Genomic DNA, 26,484 nt, shown 5'->3' with positions numbered 1-26,484 from the left:
GTAAAGCCATCCTGGGTGGCAGGGTGGGCAAAACGGGTGAAGGGGGCCAAGAAATACAAACTTCCAGTTAGAAGATACAGAAGTCCTGGGGATACAATGTACGGTGGTGACTACGGTTAGTTAACGAGACCGTACCGTACATTTGAAAGTTGCTAGGGGAGTGAATTTTAAAAGTTCCCATCATAAGAAAGACAATTTTTAATCGTGTGCGGTAATGGATATTAACTCCACTTTCCGTTGCCATCAGTTTGCAATACATACACCATGACATTGTACCCCTGGAGCTACAGTGTTATAGGTCAATTATATTTCAATTAAATAAGGGGGTCCAGAGACTAAAACACTGAGAACTACTGCGCTGCTCGAGGTAAGTCTGTGGACCTGTATCGTCAGCACATCTGGCAGCTTGTCAGAAATATAAATTCTCAGGCCCCGCCCACACGTGCTGCTGGGGATCCTGGAGGCGTGTGGTCGAGACACGGGTTTTTACATACTTTCCAAGAAGTGATTCTTGCGCATGCTTGATTTTTTTAGTTTTTTTTTTAAGTTTTTATTTTAATCACCTGGCACTCATCACAAGCGTGCTCCTTAATCCCCGTCACCTATTTCACCCACCCCCCCACCTCCCCTCTGGTTACCATCGGTTTGTTCTCTACAGTTAAGAGTCTCTTTCTTAGTTTGTCTCTTTTTCTCCTTTTCTCATTTGCTTTACTTCTTAAATTCCATATATGACTGAAATCATATGGTATTTGTCCTCCTCGGACTTATTTCACATAGCATAATACCTCTAGCTCCATCCATACAGGTCATTGCAAATGGCAAGATGTCATTCTCCTGTGTGTGTGTGTGTGTGTGTGTGTGTGTGTGTGTTTAATGGCTGAACAATATTCTATTGAACAGACATACCACATCTTCTTTATCCATTCATCAACTGATGGGACACTTGGGCTGCTTCCATATCTTGGCTATTACAAATAATGCAGCTATAAACATAGGAGTGCACGTATCCCTCTGAATTGGTGTTTTTGTAATTCATCGGGTAAATACTCAGTAGTGCTGCTGGGTCCTGGAGTAGTTCTTTTTTTAACTTTCTGAGGAACCTCCAACAGGCTTCATTTTTGAGAAGCATGAGATTAACGGAAAGCACGCAAGATGAAATGGGGATTGCAAAAAAAAGGTATCATGACTTTAGAGAAGACGGACATTCAAAGCTATAACAAGAAGAAAACTTTCCTGAAAAAAAGACGTGCATATACAAAATAAAGGGGCTTATTCTGCCTCAAGAAGAAATGATAAAGACTAAGAATCTTAGGAATAAGGAAGGAACGTAGGCAGAAAAAGCACAAGCAAAGAAGATAAAACACCACACTCAGACTTCTCCACAGTCACGCAAGAAACCAGACAGCAGTGGTAGAGTACCCACAAGTTCTGAGGCAGAAAATGACTTAACCCAAAGCTCTCCTTTGAGTACGAAGGAAGGGGACATTTTCTCAAACACAAAAACTCAGGTAACATACTGCCCAGGTAACATACGGCCTCTTAAGGAGGATCCTGTTCGTGAAACCATGCAAATAAAGCAATAAACAAAAACGCAGAATTAAGGAATGGAGCAGCTGTGGCAAGGGGACTACAGCAAGCTTGAATTAAATATAGAATCAAGACTAAACATACGTAGGAATCACAGAGGGTGTGCTGCCTAACTCCCTCTTCTTTCACAAGCACGTTGTCTCAAAACATATGGGCTAGGATTAAAACATGTAGTAAGAAAATGGTTTTCATAATCTTTTTTTTTTCTTCTTAATCCTAGAGGTGTCTTGTACAAACTAATATTCCTGTGGCAAAACCACCCCAAGGTCAGGAATTCCCTTAGGGTTAATACTTCCCATTCAACTCAGGTAAAACTACAATTTGTTGCTATGAAAAATAAAAACTAGGGCACCTGGATGGCTCAGTCAGGAGAGCATGTGACTCTTGACCTTGGGGTCATGAGTTCAAGCCCCGCGTTGGGTAGAGATATTACTTAAAAATAAAATCTTTAAAAAAATTAAAATGTATGAGATGATGCCACTTTGTCTTTTTATTTAGCTTAACCTCTCTGTATCTATATAGAGAGAGGCATCTGGAATGACGTTATTTCTGGATGGTGGAATAGTGGCTAAATCTTTACACTGTATTTTGTGCTTTACAGAAACAATTCTCAAACATTTTGATCCCAGAACTTTTTTACACTCTTTAAGAATTATTGAGGGGGCGCCTGGGTGGTTCAGTCGGTTAAGCATCCGACTTCGGCTCAGGTCATGATCTCACAGTCCGTGAGTTCGAGCCCCGCGTCGGGCTCTGTACTGTCAGTTCAGAGCCTGGAGCCTGCTACGGATTCTGTGTCTCCTTCTCTCTCTGCCCCTCCCCCCCACTCACACTCTTTCTCTATCAAAAAATGAATAAACGTTAAAAAAACATTAAAAAAGAATAAAAAAGAATTATTGAGGATGCAGAGGTGCCTGCGTGGCTCAGTCAGCTAGCTGAGCATCCAACTTTGGCTCAGGTCATGACCTTGTAGTTCGGGAGTTCAAGCCCCGCATCAGGGTCTCTGCTCTCCACACAGAGCCCGCTTTGGATCCTCTGTCCCTCCCCCTCCCCCGGCCCCCACTCTCTCAAAAACAAACAGGGGCACCGGGGTGCCTCAGTTGGTTAAGCGTCCAACTTTATAGCTCAGGTCATGATCTTGCAGTCTGTGAGTTCGAGCCCCTCATCAGGCTCTGCACTAACAGCTCAGAGCCTGGAGCCTGCTTCAGATTCTCTATCTCCCTCTCTCTCTTCCCCTCCCCTGCTCACTCTCTCTCTCTCTCTCAAAGAAGATAAACATTAAATTCTTTTTTAATTTTTTTTAAATAAATAAATAAATAAACATTAAAAGAAAAAATTATTGAGGATGCCAAATAACTTTTATGCGGGTTATTTCTATGGATATTCATCACATAGAATTTAAAACTGACGTTTTCAAAGACTGTATTTTAAATATTCATTTAATAATATTAAACCCATTACATGTTAGCATAAAATATTTTTAAGTGATAAAGTGTACTTTGCCATCAAAAAATAAGTGAGAAGAGTAGCACCGTTTGTACATTTTTGGAAATCTCTCTAATGTCTGTCTGGCTTAAAAAAAGATCGCTAGACTCTCTCATCTGCTTCAATCTGTTGCAATATGCTATTTTCACTGAAGTATATGAAAAAAACAGCTTCACAGAGATACACAATTGAGAAAGAAAGCAGCTCTTCGGCAGCCTTTCTGGGTAACTGCAGCTATTCTCCAGTATTAAACTTTCACTTTAAATTTCTTAAAGGTTAACTGCAATGTGGGATCTGATTGAGTTCTATCCAGTATACTCATGAGAGCATGCGTAAAAATGACAAACAACACGGGGTGCCCGGGTAGCTCAGGCGCTGGAGCGTGTGACTTCAGCTCAGGTCTGGATCTCACAGTTCGTGAGTTCGAGCCCTGCGTCGAGCTCTCTGTTGTCAGTGCAGGGCCTCTGATTCCCTCTCTTTCTGCACCTCCTCCACTTGCACTCTCTCTCTCAAAAATAAACACTTAAAAAAAATGTCACAGTATTTTTATGAACATGTATTTGATCTTTGGGACGCCTGAAAGGGCTTGGGGGACTTCCAGGGACCCCCAGACCTACTGAAAACTGCTACTTTAATACTAATGTTGAATGAATACGAACGGATTAATCTTTCTCGGCCTCATCTCCTCTGCCAGTAACATGAGGATTTTGTGATTTATTAATAAGGGGTTTAATTTCTACTGTTAAAAGTAGATTAACAAGCGGGGCACCTCGCTGGCTCAGTCGGTGGAGCATGCAACTCTTTTGATCTCAGGGTCGTGAGCTCAATCAAGCCCCACCTTGGGCAGGGAGCCTATTCAAAAACAGGCAGATTAAAAATCTGTCCCCTGGCATTTTATCTGGTAGGGTGTTCAGTGGTCTCTGCTCTGAAAGAGCTGCATTTAGTACTAGGTAAGACTCATCATGATCTCAGCTGCCCACACTGATCATCAGAGGACCTGGTTTCAAAGAAGAACGCAAGAAGGATGTTCAAGTACAATCTGGGCATATTTCAGTTTGTTGCTGGATTAATAAGGTTGATTTCTGGAATTGTTGTGGTGGCTGTCCACCTGAGTCATATGTTCAACTTTCTCTCTTTCAAAGATAGTAGCTGTTTCTGGTGTCACTCTTCTCGTCATTCATGGACTGGGGCCATTTATGAAAGATGTTGGTGTTAGGGGAAACCACCACCACCCAACTAGAAGGATTAATGGGGCAAATAATTAACCGGGATCAAATGGACACTTAACCAACAGATACCATCTATGTTCTATTAGACCTGGACATCTTTGGGCCCTTGGACCTTTTAAATCTCTTGAGCATTTTTAATTAGAAATAAATCCTGGCTTTAAAAACGAAAGCAAAACAAAAAAGTTGTCTCTCTACGCTTTAGCTCAGAAGAATTTTTCCAGACGAGGATTGCCAAAGGGGGAAAAAGCAAAACAACAACAATAATTATGTAAGAACAGCCACCATTTAATGTGTTATTATTTGCTTAGTGCTGCATTAAGCACTTTACATACATATTCTCATTTCATGCCCACAGCTCTAAGGTAGATATTATTATCTGCATTTACAAAACTGTTAGAATAAGACCCAGATAGATTAAGTGTTTGCCCCGTGTTCCTCAGCTCCTAAGAAGTACAGCTGAAACGGAAACCCAGGTCTGGCCCCTAAGCCTATGCTCCTTCCCAGAAAGCAGACCCACTGGAAGGATCAGGCAGCCAGGCAAAGCGATAAGAAAGCTAATATTCAAATACAGGAAAATACGTATGCTCTAAAGTCCTAATTAAAAGAGCGTGCGCACCAGGGCCACAACTGTAGAAAGACATAAACCCAAGGGCAAATGCTGAATGGGATTATGCAAAATTCTTTAAGTGTGTAAGATGACCTATGATTTTTGCCCCTCAAAACAAGAATCTTTTAAGGTTGTTCTCAATGAAAATGATTTTATTCAACTTTAAACTGATACAAACAGATACTACACTTGATCTTAGCCAAAAGGCTGAGAAGTGATGATTTTATTCGACTTTAAATATTTCAAAGTATTTTAGTAGACTACAAAGAGCTTTTCAAAAACTGTATTTTTTTTAATTTTTGTTGCTGTTGTTGTTGTTGATAGAGCAAGCAGGGGAGAGGCAGAGAGGGAGACAGAGGACATGTACTGTCAGCACAGAGCCCGATCAATGAGGGGCTCAAACCCACAAACCACAAGATCGTGACCTGAGCCACCCAGCAGCCCCTCAAAAATTGTATTTTAAACAAAGGGGAAGGAATTACCACAGAACAGACACTGCTTCATGCTGCATTTCCAATGCAAACTTCAGAGAGCCTGACAAGCCACCTATGCAACAGGGTAACATCTTGGTTGTAGAGCCTGTGAACGACCGGCTTCTCTGAATCAGGCCAGGCTCTGGCAGCAATGTGCATCCCTGCCGAGAGGTGCCTGGACGACTCTGGTGCATTTACTCACTTGGAAGTAACCCAGACAGGTCAGGCTTCATGCAAAGATCCCCTGGGCTTTTTCACTTTTTTATTTCTTTAAATGTCGTGTTTTCTATTCAGTTCTACGTTTTCTAATCCAGGGTTTCTCGACCTCGGCACTACTGACATTCGGGGCTGGATAATTCGTTATTGTTCTGCGCGTCATAGGATATCTAGCAACACCCCTGGCTTCCACTCATCAGATGCCAGCAGTACCCTCTCCTCTCTTACGCTAGCCAAAATACTTCTCATGTTGCCAGCCAGATATCCCCTGCAGGGCAAAATCACTCCCTACTGAGAACCAGGGATCTCACTGCAGCCTCAGTCCAGCGAAATGGAGAGAAATTCCAGTCAAGGAGCCCTTAGGCTAAGAAAATGAGATCACAGGAGTTGAGTGACCCTCCCGAGAGACATCTTCCTCTAAGCAGCTTATAAGGGAACACGTGACAAGATTTCCAAGTGCACAAAGATCTGCAATCTGCAAAGTGTGGGAGAAAACAGGAAGGCGTAAACTGGTCCCCACCATCTGAGCTCTCTAAGGTACCTGCACCCTGGACTCTTGCCATCACTGGTATCCGCACAGACCCACACTGGACAGTACACATCACGCCGATGAAAGGTACGGTCTCAAGTTTTATTGCAGGACAGTGAAAGCTAACTCGGAGCTGCAGTATTTACACCATTTCATTTTGTTCCCCGCTTCCCCCACCCCATCTGTCCAGGCAAAGAGAGGGGAGGACGAGCAGAGGCTCTGAAAGCAGGAGGGCTGAGGCTGCCCGGGCGCAGCAGGAAGCCGCAGCCCCAGCGTGTGGAGGGCACGGTCACGTTCCGTCCTCAGAGCACTGCTCCTCCTCTCCTGCTCCTCTCACAGCCCAGGACGGCTGCAGTCCGGGAAGGCGCCCAGCAGATGCGCCCAGCAGATGCGGGGTAGCCCCGGGGCTCTGAACCAGGGGGAGGGGGAGGCAGAGAGATGTGGGGTGAGCGGCCGAGAAGGCAAACTTCGGCCGAAGACCGTGCGCCGAGGCCGCCCCTGCTCCACCACTTACTGGTGACGTGATTTCCCCCATGAGCCCCAGTTTCCTCGTTCGTAAACGAGAGATGAAACCGTCATCTACTTCACAGGATTCTGGTGTAATGAGGCAAGTTTCAAAGATAAGGCAACAATTTGAGGAACTATTCTGAGAAGCAGACCACAAGCACCCTTCAAAGCTTTTTCTATCTCCAGACTGCCAGAGTAGCCACCGCAGGGACTCGTCCGCGGGCTTTGTTCTTTGAAAATGATCAGACAAAAACGATGTTACCAGAAAGTATGCGGGGGGGAAAAAAACTCCCCACCGCGGAGGGATTCGGGGATTCCGGCAGGGATTGCCGATTAAATAAAGGTTGGGTGGGGTGGGTATAGGAATTATCTGCTTTACTCACTGGGCTCTAAGGTTGCTCAGAATAATTTTTGTCCCTAACAGCAAGTTTATTAGGTCAATAAAGCTCAACAACTTTTTAGAAATTTTACTGCTTAACTTGGTGTCTTAAGTGCACAAAGGCAGTTGAGCAAAACCATCAAAATAAATGTTAATTAAATCCTCAGCATCATCCAAATAATGGAACAAGATCCAACAGCTTCACTTGCAACTGTCAGAGAAAAAGGCATGTCAAATGAACATGCAATCCTGTATTTTTTTTAATGTTTTATTTTTGAGAGAGAGAGAGAGAGCAAGAGAACATGAGCAGGAGAGGGACAGAGAATCCAGAGCAGGCTCTGTGCCGCCAGCAGCGAGCCCAACACGGGGCTCAAACTCACAAACTGTGAGATCGTGTCCTAAGCTGAAGTTGGACGTTCAACTGACCGGACCACCCAGGTGCCCCCTATTTTTTTTTTTTTTAAGGGGAAGTATACCAGCTTGCTTAACTTCCCAGGCTCCAAACAGTTTCCATTTGTTTTGTTCTTTCCCAAATACTAAAATTCAAGACTTCAAAAATGTCTTAATACTGTCTAAGAGGCAATTCTCAAGAAATACACACTACATTTTTAGGTTTTGTTTATATGGAAATGTCAAGTTGGTTCATACTGTATTTTACCTAACCTCATAAACAAAACTTAGGCAACACAGAAAAGAGGCAAGAATATATTTTTGATTTGTATTATCTGATATTCCCCAACCTGGCCTCCAGGAAAATAAGTCTATCAAAGCATAAACTGAGTTCGCTCAGAACATGTAGCTGAACAAAGCCAACTAAAACATACCACTTTTGGCATTGGAAAATGATCTCAGAAAAACAAGTTTTACTAGAGTAAACTGCTAACTGAAACTGGATGCTAAGCCAGTATTCAACCACCTAAAACCAAATCCAATTCAACAGAACTAATCTTTGCAAGCTACTATTTAAACGAAATGACATATTCTAAGATCAGCTAACCTGCAAGAGATTCCAAAGTGTACCCTCATGAAAGCAAGGCTCTGCCTCATTTGCAGTTTTTCCTTTAATCATCACGTATTGCAAAATTTAAATCTGCTAAGTCATCTCAAATATCCACGTTGAAAATGAAAGTCTGCCACCAAGTACAAATAAAGTTCAAATCCCTGTTGGCTTTTAAAACACTCTAAAGCTCTGTAATAGTGTTTCATCTAAGAAGTCTGACAAGTGGCTAACAGTTTTTAATCCAAGTATGACAAATGGAATTTGGAATAAATTGGTAGACTATGAGCAGTCCTCAAAACGTCATGCTGTATTTTCAGCTCTGCGAGAATTTCAGCTTCCACATACTAACAATAACAGGCTACATGAAACAGCTCGGGCTTAGAGGTGTCTGATTTCAACAGCCCATTTCCTGGGGTAAAGGAGAAAGATGGAGAAATATTTCCCCTCAGCCATACCAACCAACCTTTACAGCAGAGGAAGCAACAATATGCAATTCACAGGATGGACTCTACTTGAAAAGCACCTGTGATCACTTAGTGTAAACACAAGCATTCAGAAACGAAAAGTTTCTGCTCAGACACAATTTCCTCTTTCTATCCTTGAAGTAGCCATTTTTAGGCGAACTGCACTCACTTCTGAAAGATTGATTAATGTAACTGTGGATAATCAGCCTCCAGTAAACCACTTAATGACACTGTAAATATAGCCATGCTTTATCACATTATTCTGAACTGATCTAAGTTGATGGTGATGTGATTACTGCACACTGGCCCCATCTTCCCCGAGCCCCGAAGGGAAGAAAGCATTCCACATCCTCTTCTCCCGTGTGTCGTGCCGCCCCCCCCACCCATCCCCCCCACCTCCACCCCCTGGCTTCAGGAAGCCAACCAGCTCCTCGGACCTTGACCCCTGCATAACTGCAAAGCAGACCTTTCAGGCCCACGGGCTCATGACAACGTGAGCATGAGCAATACAGCCATGAAATCTGAGAAAAAGCAAAAAACAAACCAGGAGGGACAACACAGTTATAAACTGAAGGGAACGGAAGTAGATGACAGAACATCAAAGGTGCCATTTTTCTGATGGGTAAGGAAGAAACAATGTATGTTGTTCAAAATGTTACATTAAGGAAGTACAAGTACTTACAAAGAACCAAGTAGAGCTACCTACTCAGAAAACGTGGGCAGAGAGGCCAAAAAGTGATGAAGGAAAAATCAGCATCTGTATCTGGCCTAGATAAGCAATCGCTACCCCATCGAGCCCCCCAAGTGCATTTAAAAAGAGGAACAATGTGAGTTCGAGCCCCGCGTCGGGCTCTGGGCTGATGGCTCAGAGCCTGGAGCCTGTTTCCGATTCTGTGTCTCCCTCTCTCTCTGCCCCTCCCCCGTTCATGCTCTGTCTCTCTCTGTCCCAAAAATAAATAAATGTTGAAAAAAAATAAAAAATAAAAAAAATAAAATAAAAAGAGGAACAGCATACGTGGTGGGCAGACCGTACCACTTTCTCCTGAGGTCGGGGATGGTGGTGGGGTGGCAGCAGTGACACTGTGCTTGTCCCAGACAGTCTCCAAGATACCTAGCGAGGAAGGAGAAATGGAGTTTAAGAGAGAAATGAAGTCTAACCTATGAAAGTCAGATTTAAAAACAGATCTGATCCCTTCGATCAAACGTCAGTATTTAAACCTCCCTCTCCCCACCATAGGTCCAACTAGACACTCCTGGCACCACCACCTGGATGTCCTAAACTCAATTCATCTTCCCCCACAAACCTGCCACTGCTTCTCCTCCGCCCCTCCCCCAGCCAACAGCGCCACCCACCCATGGAACATGGCTTCCCTCAGGCCTCTGCTCTCCCACCTGGCCCCACCCCCACCTCCATACAAAGGCTGCACCCGCTCAACGGGGTGCTACTCCTTCCACACCAACTTCTGACCTGCTCTCCTCCTGCCAACCCAAGCTGGACCTTTCTACCAGGCTGCTGCCTGTCCATCCCTCAGAGCTCCACCCAGCCGCCATCGTCCCCAGGAAGTCTCGTCTGCTCAGTTCTGCCTGTGAGTAAAACACACCTCTACTAAACTTTTTTTTTTTTTTAATTTTTTTCAACATTTATTTATTTTTGGGACAGAGAGAGACAGAGCATGAACAGGGGAGGGGCAGAGAGAGAGGGAGACACAGAATCGGAAACAGGCTCCAGGCTCTGAGCCATCAGCCCAGAGCCCGACGCGGGGCTCGAACTCACAGACCGCGAGATCATGACCTGGCTGAAGTCGGACGCTTAACCGACTGCTCCACCCAGGCGCCCCATAAACTCTTAACACACTGGCTTTAGCTGTCTTTCTCCCCAACTCAAGTACCCCTCATTAGAGACAGGGACTGTGTTTTATTCCTCTCTGGACCTCTTTATGGAACCTACTGCATAAGATGATCAGCTGTAAAAGCTTTTGAAAGTACGGTGTTTTCAAAACATTTAATATTATAACATGGATGGGCTTTGAAGTGTCCCACTAAGAAGGCCACATAGTGTATGATTTTTTTTTTTTTTAAACGAAAAGGCCAAATAGGAAAATCCATAGAGATGAACAGATTAGTGGTTGCCAGGGGTTGGAGGGGGAAAGGGCAGTAATGAAAGTGTTCTGGAATTAGATCGCGTGATCGTTGCACAACCTTGTGAATGTATTAAAAACCGAGTTGTGACACCGTCAGATGGTGGACTTGACGCTACGTGAATTAACCCCAACTGAAAAAATTTTAACGTCTTCACGGCAGGACACAGAGATATCAGACATGATTCTTAACTACAGAAATATAACATCTAGTTGGGGGCATCACTGAACGTGCTCTGAATGAACAAATGCTCTGAGGTGTGGGTCTCCCCTAGGGACGTGGGGAAGGACACGGGGCAAACGACAAGTTTACTTTTGATCGGGCATTCTCAACCGATTTTAAGTGACCACTGCATGCCCAGCACTTTTGTAACACAGACAAAAGAAGCAAGTTCCTAGAGATCCGAGAGGAAGTCTGGGCAGAGGAGCTGCAGATAAAAACTGTTTTTTTCTTTTTTTTTTCTTTTTTTTTTCTTTTTTTTTTTTTTTTTTTGCGCTGCAGCATTCCTTCAAGCAGCAAGCGGGCCCCCGGCGCCTCAAGGGCCCCGAGACTAGGGCTGCACCTGCTCCTCGTACAAGCAAGCGGCAGGGCCCTGGCGAGCCAGCGTGCTCCACCCTCGTCCCGCCTTCCTGTCTCGTTGTGCGGTTTGCTTTTGCTTTCTGTTTATTCTTACTCCTCACACACGGTTACGAGGCTCTGATAAAACAGACAAGATGACGAGCAAAATGCTACTTACAACCACGACCAGGCGCACGGGGTGCGGATGCCACATCTGGTCTCACCTCCCTGAGCGGATTTTGAAATTTCCCCATCCCTCCTCCTCCAACTTCTCCTGATCTTATATTCAAATTATTTTACATGAAGTGCTCGCCACCCACCTTACTGAGAATGCAGCGCTTGGCATTTCAATCACATTCCCATGACCTGATCTCTACCTCATTAATGACAGTGACAGTGAGGACTGATTCATAAAGACAGTAAAAACAAGTAGGTTACGAGCATCTGGGGAGGTCCTACCATGTGCTGGACACGGGGCTCAGTGCTGACGGCACACGCCACCACCACATTCTTTGTTTTTCAACTCGGCCACAGTCACAAGCAAAACTGCTCAAAAGTTCAGAGCGCCACCGCCAGTGTCCCTTGCCTCCACCGAACGGCTCACCTGTCAGCAGCCCGAGCACAGTCTGCACCTGGTCCAGCAGCAGCTTCCGCAGCTCCTCCTTCCGAGCCACGCTGAGGTCCTCACGGGGACAAGCCAGCTCTTCTGAAGTCGTCTTCAACATGATCAGCCCGAGGGGGGTTGTCACGGGGGACTGGATCAACTGCAGGAAGAAGAAGTTCTGAGCAGACTGTCCAGCCGATGGAAGGACGAGGAGGACCACGAAACATTAAACCCGTGAGTCCCTCCATGCGTTTAATTTCACAGGAACGGGCCGCATAAATCACTGCTTCAGAGTGCATTTCTGTACGTTTTTTACTGATTCAAAGTACGTTCTCGTTTTATTCTAAAGACAAAACTCGAACCATGAACACAATGCTCTTTTACACCTAACACGACAATTTTTCTACATGTCCAGATTCCCAACAAAGCCCTGGTCCCTTTGCCCAGATTCGTGTATTAGCAACAAGGAAATGTGTGTTATCTTTTCAACATTCAGGGGTTAAATCAATGTTACGTTTCTAAGCTTTGCATGCTCCATGCAAGTTCAAGATTAAACACGTGGCATAACAGAAACATGCATAATGAGGGCTACGGTTATAATTTTGCAAATACCTACACAGAGATTTGAGTTATTTTTCTACCACCTACAATATCCACTACACTGTACTAGTCACCTTAAGAGACAGAAAGAAAAGTACACTTTCAACAGCATTAACACTATTTATGTCTCTCTAGTCAATTTCTCAAAAATTCAGTGTTACTCACTAATTCAATTTACTTTTTAGTTTCCAGAAATGGTAAAAGCAAGCTGCCACGAAAATTCTGTGCAGTTCTATGCTACAATCTATACAAGAGTACGTACACAATTGAAGGAACACTTGACCATCTTCTTTGATCACAATGAACTTTAAAAATCACTCATTCTCGGATACAAATTAAGTTGTTTATTTATTCAGTCCACAAAAATCAGAGAAGAGGAGGGCACCAGGAACTGCAGCCGGACAGGATAGAACCCACCTTCTCCGCTTCAAGCAATACAGGGCACCTGCCTTTCCCTTGCAAACAGCTCTCCCCTCCGAAGACTAAGGCAAAGCTCATCCCAAAGAGCAGGAAATTCAGGGAACTGAGGATAAATTCAACTGTCGTTGGGAGCAGCGTGATGTAAGACAAGTGGCAATAAAGGGCATGCTGAAACTGCTCTTATTAAATCAATTATCTTGGACACTGAAACTTCAGATACAGCCTCCACAAGTTTTCTCTTCTTTTTGTCCAAGTTTGGGCTACTTCTAACAACGTAAAAGAAAACGCAGCAGGAGGAACAGGAAATCCCTGAAGCAACTTTTCTTTACTGGCCCTTCATAAGCATCTCTTCCCATCCGGAGGCCTGTGGGTTATCAATCTGTACTTTAAAGATTCCCATTACTTCCCCCTCTTTCACTCCCGTCTTTCTCCTCTACCTCTTTCTGTGTCTATTTTCCCCCACAGCCCTCATTCTTACTCTCTCGGCTGGGAATGCTTCGTATTACCGACTCTTCCAATTTGGCAGTAAATTTTTCCTGTAGGTGTGAGATGCTCTGTGCTCCCATAGGGAAAAAAATCCTACGCTATGGAAAATGTATCCAAAGCCCTCCCTTCTCTCATCATTTGGAAAAAGGGGAGACAGGCAAAAAGCCAACTGAAAACGAAAGTTATTCTTTCCTGAAAGAACAGCCTGATCAGGGGTGCCCGGGTGGCTCAGTCAGTTAAGCGTCTGACTTCGGCTCAGGTCATGATCTCGCGGTCCGTGGGTTCGAGCCCCATGTCGGGCTCTGTGCTGACCGCTCAGAGCCTGGAGCCTGTTTCGGATTCGGTGTCTCCCTCTTTCTCTGACCCTCCCCTGTTCATGCTCTCTCTCTCTGTCTCAAAAATAAACATTAAAAAAAAAAAAAAAAAAACAGCCTGATCAAATATTTTTCTTCTCACCAGCTCTGTGTCCAAAAAGCTTGTTTGTAAACTAGCATTTCTCTCGACCATCTTCACATATATAATTTAATCTTGTAACATTGGTAATTCTCTGCAATTTACTTTAACAGAAAATAAGCACTTTTAGGTTGAAGATCAAGTTCAGATCCTTTTTTCCCCCCTCAAGTTCAGGCACTTAGTGTGAGCTTCTGAAAAGGCTCAATGATTTTTATTACACCACCCAACCAGAAAAGAAATGGTAATTTTTTTCCTATGCTGCTTACCCCTTAATTACCTGGTGCCAGGCACAATGTGACCACAGGTTGAGCTCAGGAGATTTCAGGAATCTGAAGAACAGACTCTACAAAGCTGTGATATTTGGCCTAGTGTATGGGTGGGAGGCGAAGGGCAGAGTGGGGGCAACAGAGGTCAGTTTCAACTTCAGCTATTTCCTTTTCCAGTGGCCTAGAAAGGGCAAAGCCAGCACAGAGAACTCCAAGTATCCCGCTGGGGCCCCAAATCAACTCCTCTCTGCCTGGTACGTTGGTCACCACAACGATGGCATGAACTGCATAGAGGTCCACCAAACTGTCAGTTAAAAAACAAAACCACAACCACAAAACAACGATGCACCCCAGACAGCAAGCGGACCGTGAGGGAACTGAGCCCGAAAAAAACCTCTTAGAGATGGCTTATTCAAAGGATCGGAGGATGGTGAGGATGGTTCCAGAACTGGGCAGCTCTCTACCTGAAGAAAAGCTTACTTTATTACCACTACCAGACACGTCTGCAGCGGAGCACCATTATTCCTGACCTGGCTTTCACGCCACTGACTGCTTCGTACGGATAAATGAGAAGACGCAGAGCGTTCCTACAAGTGGAAGGATTTGAGAGATCACTTACTCCAATCCTCTCGTTTTACAGAGAAGGAAAAGGAGGCTCCCGGAAGCAGAAGGAGCGGCGAAACCCAGAGATGATTTGTGACAACAGACGCAGACCCCACACCCGCTTGCCCCCTTCGCTGCTCTTTCCGCTGTGGGGCGTTCCAAAGTAAACGGAGTCATTTTTGAAGGGGTGCAAAGAGGGAAGTGGTAGAGAACAGAGGGCAACAACTAGCCTTTCTAAACCTCCCTGAGCACTTCGCCTAAAAAACGCTCTTCCAGACGGTCATTTGTTACCATTAATCATATTTCAAGGGTTGAGAGGAAATCTGTTCTCCATCGAAAGGAGTGATCCCAGCCGGGTGGGAACACGGCTCCCCCGACTGCTACCGGCAGGACCGGGGGCCTCCGGCTCACAGTCCACTGCTGCTTCTCACGGGACCTGCCACTAACCGACCCAGGAACGCAGTCTCCCTCCAGGGAGGCCGTGGAGAGTGACCACAACTGTCCTCAACTTGGAGTGAAGGCAAATATACCACAGAGAGCCAGCAAAACCTCTCCCCTCGTGTCCTACCCCTTCGGGCCCGCCGGCCTCCTTGCCATTCTTCAGGGTCCTTGCACCTACTATTCCCTCTCCCTCCAACACTGTTCCCCTAGATACCCACATGGCTCACTCCATCACTTCCACTCAGGCTTCTACTCGAATGGCTGCTCCTCAAAAAAAGCCTTCTCATCACGCCGTCTAGACAACACCCCCGACGCTCTTTCTCCTTGCCTTGGATTTAATTTTCTTCATAACACTCAGAAGCACCTATAAGTCTATTTGTTTATTGTTTACGGATGTCTCCTCCTTGAGATTATAAGCTCCAGAAGGCAGAGCCATTGTTTTGTTTCATTACCATCTCCCCACACGTTTAGTTAGCGCACGGCTGGTATTCAACAAACAACTTACTGAGTAAATGCACGAATCTCCTTTGCAGAATCAACCCAATAAACCTTTAGATAAATGGAGTCACTACACAAAACAATACTGAATGAAGAATTTCTGTATCACTTTGAGGCAGTCTGAGAGAAGCAATAAGGATGCTCTATTTTTTCTTAGTTGCTAAGAAAGAATTAGTTTCTAATTCTTTGTAACAAGAGCAGACAGAATGTTAGAAAATCCTGAGCCTACAGTCACCGAGACACTAACTTTCAAAGAATTTTATTCTATAAACGATACCTAATGCCCATTTCCTGTATACCCGTGACTACCTCAATAATATGAAAGTGTTTCCAACTTCCGCATAGGATTCAAATGAACAACGGCATCTCCCGCTTGGCTTTTGGGTCCCACCTTTTGCCCTGATGACTTCCAAATCCTGACCTGCGCCCCGACCACCTTCCCGAGCCCCAGATCCACAGCTCCCAATGTCTCAGGTAAAGAAGGAGGGCACAAATATTAAGTGCCTTTTCTGCCAAATTGAATTCCCCATCTTCCACCCCAACTCATTTCCTCTTCCTTCACCCCTGGCCTGGAGAATCTGCTATCTGAGCCAGAAACCGGGAAGGTATTCCAGATCCCGCCCTTGCCTCACCTCCACCACCCAGTCACTAACCACAGCCTCCTGACTAGGTCTCCTAAGTGCCCCGCCTCCACCTGCCAGAGAGGCCCAGGGGCCAGGTCCTCACGGTAGCTCCTATCTTTCCAACAGCAGCGTCAGGGGTCCAGCCTCGCCCCTCTTCGATCCACACCCCATAATGTTCCAGAGTTGTGGCTCCAACACGAAAATGTGGCCCTGTCTTCCCCCCTTCTACACACTTTTCATTAGCTCCCACGGAAGGACTATAGGTTACAAATTGAAGCCCCCTGCAAGAGCAGGGCCCTTCCCAGCCTGGCCCCAGCCCATCAATCTGGTCTCTTACTCCAGCACCCCACCGCCTCACCCAACAACACTGAGGACACCTCAGCTTCTGGGGTCTGCAGGCTGTATGCCACCGTTGCACGCCACACACACTTCCACAGTGTCGGACGATCGTTTGCACAGCCATCTTCTTACTAAAGCGTAACCATCAAAGGCCTCAGCCATGCACCCCAACACCTGGCACAGGACCTAACAGGCTTTCAGATCTTTGCTGAACAAAATTTCCCATGAGGTTAACAAAGCGACTGGGTTATCCACCCCCCCCCCCCGCCCCCGTCCCCGTTCAACAAGCACAAAGGTACATGTCTCAAGAACACGAAGTGGATAATTTGTCCTACGATGACCTCACTACCGCAGTTCCAAAATGCTAATCTGAAAACTCCCCCTCAAGACAAAGAAATAATCACTTCTACAAACAAACAGTTTATGAGATGAAGTTTCCTTAGGTATATCCTTACCTGTAAAATGTTCGTAAAAAAGTCATGGTAGAACATGGGCCAATCTTGACGGCCAATATCAACAATAACTTTGCAGAGCTTGTTCCGGATAAAGTAAGGTAAGGTTTTGTGGTGAGCCAAAAGGAGTTTGGGCAGGCAGCTACGGATTTCCATCTTATCTTGAGATGGGACCCCAAGCCACATTTTATTGATCAGATTCTGAAAAACAAATACACGTCTTCTAAGTGAACCATCTGTACACAACAATAACCGGCTTTCATCCAACGGTTAGCTACATCATCTCAAACAAAAGACCCTGCTTTTAAACAAAGGCTTAGGGCAATTTAGCAATAAGAGTACTAGGAATATTCAAACCCTATAATACAACAATCCCATCCTCGAAAGAGCCACTAAATAACTTCACAGAAACAAAAGGCTGCATGTGCAAAAACTTTCTATTACACCACTGTCTCTGATGGCCACCAAAAAATGAAGAAAACAACTTTAATGTTCAACAACAGGAGGACCACTTGGTGAATAATGGTATAACCACTTATATAGGAATATAATTTAAAGGCTAAATGGGGGGGGGGGGAGCAGAATACAAAGAGGCATGAGCAACGTGATTATAATTAGGTTAAAAAGAAAAGATATACACAGGAAGACAAAATTTGCAAGAGTTAAAATAAATGAAAATGTTTCTGGCTGGGTAACAGCATTATGGGTATCACCTCTCCTCCCAAACTGTTTCTCTTTCATTACCTTTCTCTTTTAAATGATGACGTGGAAGGCAAAGTTACACGTTACCAAACCAGCCCTGCCTCACCTTTCTGGGTTGAAGATGGAAAGGTGCCCCAGAAGCCAGACATCTTGACGGGGGCGGCGTGTGGGAGGAAGTCCCTGAGCTGAGCTACTGCTGTTTCCCTGTCAGCTGCACCTCAAAGCTAAAGTCAAGTGCCAATGACCTGGCGTCGTGACTACAAAAGACTTTTCAGAACAGTATAAAGGCATCTGACAACTCACCTCAAACACCGTTAAACTGTACATCATGACATAGTCATTCCTGGTGCTGGAGAGGAAGTACAGGCAGAGTCTCCAGGCTCCTATTTGCTGGGCAAAGTTATCAAGAAGCTCCTCTGAAAAAGTTAAATAGCAACAAAGAAGGCTATGAAAAAGACATGAAATTAACACATGGCTGGGCTGTCTCATCAGGTTTTTAAACACACATCTCTCCATATAACTGAATGGCCCCCAAAACAATAGCAAAATCCAGCTGCGTCTTGGAGATAGAAAGGACAGACTGTACAACATTTTTCTGACTCTGAGGTGACAATGAACATGGACAATGTGTTCAGCCATCTACAATCCAATAGCCTAAGGGCACTAATTGAGGCAGAGAAACTTTCAATGATAAAGTTCTTACTTAGCCTAAAGTGTGGGCAGACAGTGATCAAAGTATCATTTTACCTTATAAACGAAGGCTAATTGTTAACCTGTTTCCTCTGGGTTACAGGCCATGTGTATTTCCTCAGGACTCAACAGTGTTCACACAAACACACACAAAATGATGGCTAAAGAAGCGGGACAAGAAAACATTAAGGCTAACCTTATAAACACAGGCCAGGAAAAAAATGCAAGAGAATTACAGATGGCTAATTCTCTGTATTTGGTATTCGTTTGGTTTCATTCTAAACTACCACATGAAAAACGGTCTGTAAGTAAGAGGAGCAATCATGGGAGTTACCACGAGCAGCCCTGTCCACATCAAATCAGTTAGAAACGGTTTTCCCCCTCCTGAGGCTGCTGGTACCACCAGCCAGAAGCCCAAGACAGCAAGCACTGAAAGTCTGTCACCACGTTTCCGAACACACTGCCCCTTAGTCATCTTGACCTGCTACACAGGGCATGAAATACAAAACAAAGGGGGTAAAAAAATTTTTAAATCAAAATAAACATAAATTTAAAAGGTTAAAAAGGAAGTTTAAAAATAGAAAAATTTTGAAGAGTAAAAGGATGAATAAAAGGCAAACAACCCCCAGAGATTCTAGGAAGCCCCTGGAAAAGCAGGAAGGACCCTAAGATCACTGCTCTGCTAGCAGAAGACCTCACTGTAGCAGCCTTATGGTTAAGTAAAAGCTTGTATGAATCCCAGAGCAGGAGTCAAACTGGAAAGAACAAGCTCTGGCTAGAAATGAGGAACGCTGGGCTGGAGACTGTGCTGCTCACTCATGGAGTCTGATTCCGAGGGATCACTGCTCCTCTTTGATGCTTCGGCTTCCTCCACTGTGAAAATGACCAGACTGTCCCTTGAGGTTCCCTGCTAACAGCTGTACCTCTAGAGTACTAATAACGCGCCTCCTTTCCGCCACCTCGCCAGGAAAGTTAGTTTAGCCTAAACTATGGAAAAGGAAGCACGCGGTTCCAGCCCACACACTCAAACAAAGCTCCAAAGACTAGGTACAAAGAGAAGCCAACTGAGACACACCCACCATATAGAACCAAACCCCTGGAGACTCTCCTTAGCCTGTGTTTAAATTAGACATTTGTAGTATCTGGTTATTTAAAGCTATTTTAAAATCAGATTAGAATACAAGTTTAGTTAAGAGGTTCCACTTTAAATTCATGAACACTGAAGGTGAGCAATATTTGCTTGGCAAACCAAAAACTGAGAGAAAACCCAGGGTGCCTGGGTGGCTCAGTCAGTTAAGGGTCCAACCCTTGACTTCAGCTCGGGTCACGATCTCACAGTGTGTGAGTTCGAGCCCTGCATCGGGTTCCGTGCTGACAGTGTGGAGCCTGTTTGGGATTCTCTTTCTCCCTCTCTCTCTGCCCCTCCCCTCCTCAAAATAAATAAATACTTTTAAAGAAAAATTGTTTTAATTGAGAGAAAGACCAAAACCACTTCAATTATAAGCTAAAAAAATAGGACTTCAAAGATATTAGTGTTGGGATATAGCAGATTGATGTAAGAGAAAGATCCTTCACCTGCTTTGGTAAAAATCACCAGTTGTATTTTTACTGTTAAGTATAAGGTACTTTGGCAGCATAAAACTAACAACGATCCCTTGTTTATGAAAGCTCTGGTTCTCTATAGACACTCCGTCAGAAAAGACAGGCATATACGGGGCAGGCCCAAAAGAGAGCACCAAGTTTAAAAGTAGAAGAGTAAAGGGGCGCCTGGGAGGCTTAGTTGGTTATGTGTCCAACTGTGGCTCAGGTCATGATCTCACGGTTCGTGAGTTTGAGCCCCACGTCGGGCTCTGTGCTGACAGCTCAGAGCCTGGAGCCTGCTTCAGATTCTGTGTCTCCCTCTCTTTCTCTCTCTGTCCCTCCCCCACTCACACTGTCTCTCAAGGATAAATAAGCATTAAGAAAAAAAAAGTAAAAGTAAGAAGTTCAACTACCAGAAGCTGATATGATGCTCAAAGAAAGCGAGAGAAAAAGGGCTGCAGCCAAAGGTCTACTGGCCACCTGGAAATCCAGACCTTAGTCAAACCTTGGACCAAAGGCAGAAATCAGCCACAACACCCAACTGGCCAACATGACTTAGAGAAGCCAAGTGGGGCAGAGAAATGGGCCTCCAGAGTCCTAGAGACACGCAAAAAGGCCTCCCTGGAGGTGAAAACAATGAATGTAAAGTTATTACCCAGCAGTCAAACATCCGAGGGAAAAGCTTTTAGGTTGGGACAGAGAAGAAAACATTTTCCATTTTCAAGTTCAGGGGTTAAGTGAGGACTCAGAGGGGGGAAAAGAGTGCTCTAGGACCACAGTGCAGCATGTCTCTGAGGCAGAGATCTGACAGTTCACAGTGCGCTTCAATGGATAATGCTCATGTAAATGAATATGAAACTCAAAAGGAAATTCTAGAAGGTGCTGAGGTTCCCAGGAGACCCAAGGTAATTATATCTTCATCTCTGTTGTTTGAAGCCTTTATTCATCACAACTTGCAGAATGGGGGAGACAATCATAGAGATAAAGATGTAGCAGCAGCCCCCAAGGGAATACCAGTTACATAAAGGACCTCTAGGCACCAGATAAGGTTTGGATTGGACTTCTACACACCAAAACCATGTCGTTCTGACACTTTTAGGAGCTGTTTTCTTAAGGTAACAGTCACGGGCTTCTGTGACAGAAGTTCAACTTTGCTGAAATTGAGAGCGGCGGGAGGGGTTTTCCACACTTGGCCAGAGAGAACCCATCACCGTGGATTATGGCGGACTCCGTGAACCACAGCCCTTGATTTACAGACGCCACCGACCAGCAAAACAAGAGCCAAAAAAGAGCCAAGAATTTAAGGGGAAACAAGCAGGCCTGACCAGCCCAGGCAACCGACTCCTTCCTCCTCACCACACACTTTGTGTGTTTGAAAGGACTCTTGGCGACGCTCAGCACTTCACTTACCTATCTCACGTTTTCTTTCGTTGGTTGTACAATCGTGGAAGAATTCTGTCATCAGACTTTCCAATGCCCTGAGGGAGGCTTCTTCAGAGGCCTAACAAAGGTATTTAGGAAAAAAAAAAAAAAATCAGTAACTGTGTCTCCAGTTCTACTTTCCTCAGTTCCCTCCAGGTCACATTCAACAGCAATAGTAATTTACTTCCTCAAACATCGTTTCAACATTCTTCAAATACATGGGATTCAGAAAAACTGAAGGGAATTTCCCAGCTGGCTCAAAACCCAAATTCTGAGTGTATTCTACATATCCATGCTACCGTGCAATCGATTTTCAATTATTTATGCTAAGGCAAAGGGAACAAATGACTCAAAATTTAATTCTGGAAGTATATCGAAAGCAAATTACCAGCCCCTGGCCCTGACTGAATAGGCAGAAGAGACCCAGGGAGAAGGTCAGGGCTCCCTACAGACTTCCGGTCAACTATACATTTGCCCCAAGTCGAAACAATTAGCCATATTTTGATTCACAACAACTGCAATCAAACTGCTGCATGGATTCCTGAGGGCTGTTGTTGAAGGCACTTCAGGAGCCACACGTTCTGACAACTGTCCATCTCGAATGAGCAGCCACCAGAGGCTAAGGCGAAGGCAGCTAGGAAACACACTGAGCAGCAACCCCCAATCAGCACATCCCAGCCACGGACCCACAGACAGGCAACCGCTGGGCAGAACCGCTCAGGTGGAGAATGAGAGGGGAGGTGCTCTCAGCCCCAGAGCCCACCGTCTCCCTCTTCCGTCTGGGGCTCCAAGCCCACTCCCTCTTCTCCCACTCATGTAGGGGCATCGTTTGCAGCAATGAGTTTGGGTCCGCCCTCCTCCACTTGCCCATCTGCGGGAAGGCGAGCATTCCTAGACCATTTCTGAATCTGCGCTGGCATTACGTACCCAGAGACCATCAAGAGCCAAGAGCAGTTCTGATTTCTTATCTCTTCATTCTAGTCTCCCCACTCCTCCCTCCTCCATATCCTCTCCACTGTCCCCACAGTTAAGAGTCAAAGATAAAAATTGCATTTTAAAGCAAGCCCACACTCAAATGTGTTATGTAATCAATCTGTAATGTTACCAGAGGCCTCCACCTGGCAACTGACTTTTGAAGACCCTGAGGAACTGGGGCCACCTCTGTGGCAACACCGGCATTTCTTGGGCCTGGTACCAATTACAGGGGCCGAGTCAAGCTTACACCAGCCCGTCCACATCAACTGGCATGCACAAGCACACCACAGAGCACACAGGGGTCACGTTCAAGCAGTGCCAGGCACGGCTGTCCCTCCCATGCCGCAGTCATACGTGAACGGCTGCGTGATGTGTCATAATGGCACGCTGAGTGAGGAATTACTGTACAATAGTTATAGCACTTGGGATTTGTCTGAAGTTTACAGCTATGATCAGGATTGGCCCCTCTTACTCTGTTTTCAAACCGATGCATCAGTTCAACTGAAAAATATCCTTGGATTGCAAATTAAGCTATTTTCTTTTTAACATTTATTTTTGAGAGAGTGCGAGCGAGCACGACTTGGGGGGAGGGGCAGAGAGGAGATAGAGCATCCGAAGCAGGCTCCGAGCTGTGAGCACAGAGCCCGATGCGGGGCTCGAACTCATGAACTATGATATTGTGACCTGAGCCAAAACCAAGAGTCAACCACTTAACCAACTGAGCCACTCAGGTGGCCCTGCAAATTAAGCTATTAAAAACTACGTATTTTAAGGGGCCTGGCTGGCTCAATCGGTAGAACACGTGACCTAATCTTGGAGTCATGAGTTTGAGCCCCACACTGGGCATGGAGCCTACTTAAATACATGTGTGTGTGTGTGTGTGTGTACGTACATTTACACACACTTTTTTTTTCAAATGGAGAAATAACCGGAAGGTCAGACTAAAATAGCCCACAATCTTTTTAACCGGTTTTCAACTTTTTGTGTTGATCGAAACATCTCACTGTTCTCGCTTTCTAAGTAAATGCTAAATATTCAAATTCCTAAAATGAATTGATGTAAGTAAAAGAATGCTTTGATCTGTTTCATAAATCGACTTGGTATACCCATTTGATTTGGGGGGAAAAAAAAAAAGATTTGTTGGGGCACCTGGGTGGCTCAGTCGGCTGAGCATCAGGCTCTTGGTTTTCAGCTCAGGTCACAGATCTCACGGTTCCTGAGTTCAAGCCCTGCATCAGACTCTGTGCTCACAGTGCAGAGCTGGCTTGGGACTCTCTCCCCCTCTCTGCCTCTCCCCTGATTCCTCCCTCTCAAAATAAATAAATAAATAAATAAATAAATAAATAAATAAATAAATAAATAAATAAATAAATAAGCAAGCAAGCAAGCAAGCAAGCAAGCAAGCAAGCTAGCTTAAAAATGTTTTGTGAAAGAAAAAAAATTTGTTGTTTTAAAAACAGTCTGTGTGGGGTGCCTGGGTGGCGCAGTCGGTTGGGCATCCGACTTCAGCCAGGTCACGATCTCGCGGTCCGTGAGTTCGAGCCCCGCGTCGGGCTCTGGGCTGATGGCTCAGAGCCTGGAGCCTGTTTCCGATTCTGTGTCTCCCTCTCTCCCTGCCCCTCCCCCGTTCATGCTCTGTCTCTCTCTGTCCCAAAAATAAATAAACGTTGAAAAAAAAAATTTTTTTTAATAAATAAATAAATAAAAAAATAAAAACTGTCTGTGGGAAAGATCTGAAAGAATCAAAGGAAAATCTCACCATTTAACTTACTGGCAAAAAAACAAAACTTAACATAAATTAACAGATACCTGTTGAACTTAGGTCATCTATTGAGTTAAAAATAAATCAGTAGTTCCTCTGGAGTCAAAATGGGTCCTTGAAAATTAAGGACACATCTTCAAATCACACCTGCTCCACAACTTTTTCTTGTAGTGAATCATTTCAGGGTAGATCCTAGAAAACACCCGAGCTCAGCACATTGAGGCAAACCACCACCAAGGTCTAATTTGTACTGGTTCTTCAGGGACAAGTTTGTGAACTTGACAATTACCAGCCTTGTATTAAATGCTGCTGGGACAAGTTCAGGACAATCTCTCCAAAGAACGCACCTTTAACTCCACTCCCGGTCCCATCCACCCTCACTGCCCAAACCCAAGCTAACCTTCCAACAGAAAAGTGGACAGATGAAAGCATCCACATGGATCACAGGATGGATGCTCCCCACCGAGTGACGGTTACACGAAAAACGAAACTCCAAAACCTAACCCAGTAGTATCACCAGGAGCTTGCCAATAAAAACAAATAGCATGCTGTTTACATTTTCAATCACTTCTACGACAGCAATATTAACACCTACCTCACAATGACCCACGTAAAGCTACTATGTAAACTCTAAAGAATTACCTAATTCATAGTTATGGCCGCTATCATTTTTATTTGGTCTTTTTTTTTTTTTAATTTTTTTTTTTCCAACGTTTATTTATTTTTGGGACAGAGAGAGACAGAGCATGAACGGGGGAGGGGCAGAGAGAGAGGGAGACACAGAATCGGAAACAGGCTCCAGGCTCTGAGCCATCAGCCCAGAGCCTGACGCGGGGCTCGAACTCACGGACCGCGAGATCGTGACCTGGCTGAAGTCGGACGCTTAACCGACTGCGCCACCCAGGCGCCCCCATTTTTATTTGGTCTTAAATACCAAATGAAAACAAACCAAAACAAAAAATTGAAGTGGTAGGCCTCCTTTGAAACTGGAGATTCATGTCCTCAGGCTTTACGGGCTTTGTCCAAACATCTCTAATGAGGCTTTTCCAACTGGATTTCAAAATGAAACTATGTAAAAGTTTACAGGAGACAAAAAAGAGATCAAAGTCATATACACAGAACAGAGATGCAAAGACAGAAAAGATAGGTTCAAGACCGGCAGAGAGCTCGAAGGATACTGGCGAATTCCTCCCGACTGGCGAGAAGGCTACTGGAACCTTTGCCAGATGTTTCAAGGAGGGGATGAAGTCAAAATCCAGATTGCTGTGGGTTTAGGGATTAAAGGCAAGTAAGGAAGTGGTAAGATTCCGTGCAGACTTCACTTTCCAGTAATGAAGGAACAAAGGACATAAAACAAAACCCACGTGCCATGATGTGGTAGGAAGAGCAGGCTCCAATTCCCAAAGACTACTCAAGCCCTGTAGTGACTAACTTACGAAGCACACTCAGGACTCAATACACCCAACTGCGTCCCAGCTTGTGCTTGGGATGTAAGATCCGGATCTTGAAGAACTAAGGAAAGACAAGATTAAATTAAAACCAAGTAAGACACATTCACACAGAACAATTACAGTTGGACAACAGATATAAAATGTGAGAGAGAAAACAATAAAGCTTCTAAAAGATAACGTAGAGCATCTTCATGACTTTGGGGTAGGGAAAAATTCCTTGAAAAGGACACATAAAAGCACTAAACAAAGGGAAAGATTGATAAATCAGAATATTCATCAAATGGCATAAGGAAGAGCACGCAAAAGAAAGCCACAAAATGGGAAAAGATATTTCCAACAGAGACTTAGAGTACAAATCAGTAAGGAAAAACAAAGGATTCAACTTTTTGACAAACAGTTAATTCTAAGAAGGTATTCAAAAAGCCTATTCAGGGACACCTGGGTGGCTCAGTCAGTTGAGCATCTTACTCTTGATTTCACCCAGGTCATAATCCCAGGGTCACGGGATCGAGCCACACATCAGGCTCCACACCGAGCATGGAGCCTGCTTAAGATTCTCTCTTTCTCTCGCTCTGCCTCTCTCTCCCCCATTTGCACTCTCTCTAAAATAAAAAATAAAAAATAAAAAATGTTAAGCGTATACAGAAAAGAAGTGCTCAACCTCATCCGTTGTCAGGAAAATGCAAATTAAAACCATGACGGCACTATGCATCTACCAAAACGGCTAAAGTTAAAAGGACAAGAACAAGAGTTGGTAAGGCTGTTGAGCAGTTAGAACATGCACATACTGCTGCCGGTGAAGCATACACTGGCACAACCACTTCAGAGAGTGGTTGAACGGCGGAACAGAAGAAGATAATTTGCAGGTGACATGTCCAATAAAGGGTTAGCATCCAAAATATATAAAGAACTGATACAACTCAACACCCAAAAAACAAACAATCCA

At 44.7% G+C, this 26,484-nt stretch overlaps 1 protein-coding gene and 1 non-coding gene across 8 annotated transcripts in view; both read right to left on the bottom strand.

Moving 5' to 3' along the window:
* The window catches only part of XPO6 (exportin 6), a 103,174-nt gene that overhangs the window by 51,176 nt on the left and 25,514 nt on the right, over positions 1–26,484 (bottom strand). For 4 of the 7 annotated variants that reach the window (XM_023246726.2, XM_023246727.2, XM_023246729.2 and 1 more), the window contains exons 2-6: positions 21,339–21,429; positions 17,961–18,073; positions 16,959–17,156; positions 11,775–11,934; positions 9,489–9,584 (exon numbers count right to left, since the gene is read on the bottom strand). In XM_023246726.2, coding sequence (XP_023102494.2) covers positions 9,489–9,584; positions 11,775–11,934; positions 16,959–17,156; positions 17,961–18,073; positions 21,339–21,429 — 658 coding nt within the window. The remainder of the gene's footprint in view (positions 1–9,488; positions 9,585–11,774; positions 11,935–16,958; positions 17,157–17,960; positions 18,074–21,338; positions 21,430–26,484) is intronic. The other 3 variants (XM_023246728.2, XM_023246732.2, XM_023246731.2) reach the window with 1 other exon arrangement.
* On the bottom strand, positions 4,933–5,124 carry LOC111558298. Its single transcript, XR_002739023.1, has one exon. It is a non-coding gene; the product is annotated as a U2 spliceosomal RNA (small nuclear RNA).

This window comes from Felis catus, chromosome E3 (genome assembly GCF_018350175.1).
Source record: "Felis catus isolate Fca126 chromosome E3, F.catus_Fca126_mat1.0, whole genome shotgun sequence".
NCBI lineage: Eukaryota > Metazoa > Chordata > Mammalia > Carnivora > Felidae > Felis > Felis catus.
This window is presented reverse-complemented; position numbering and strand designations above follow the sequence as displayed.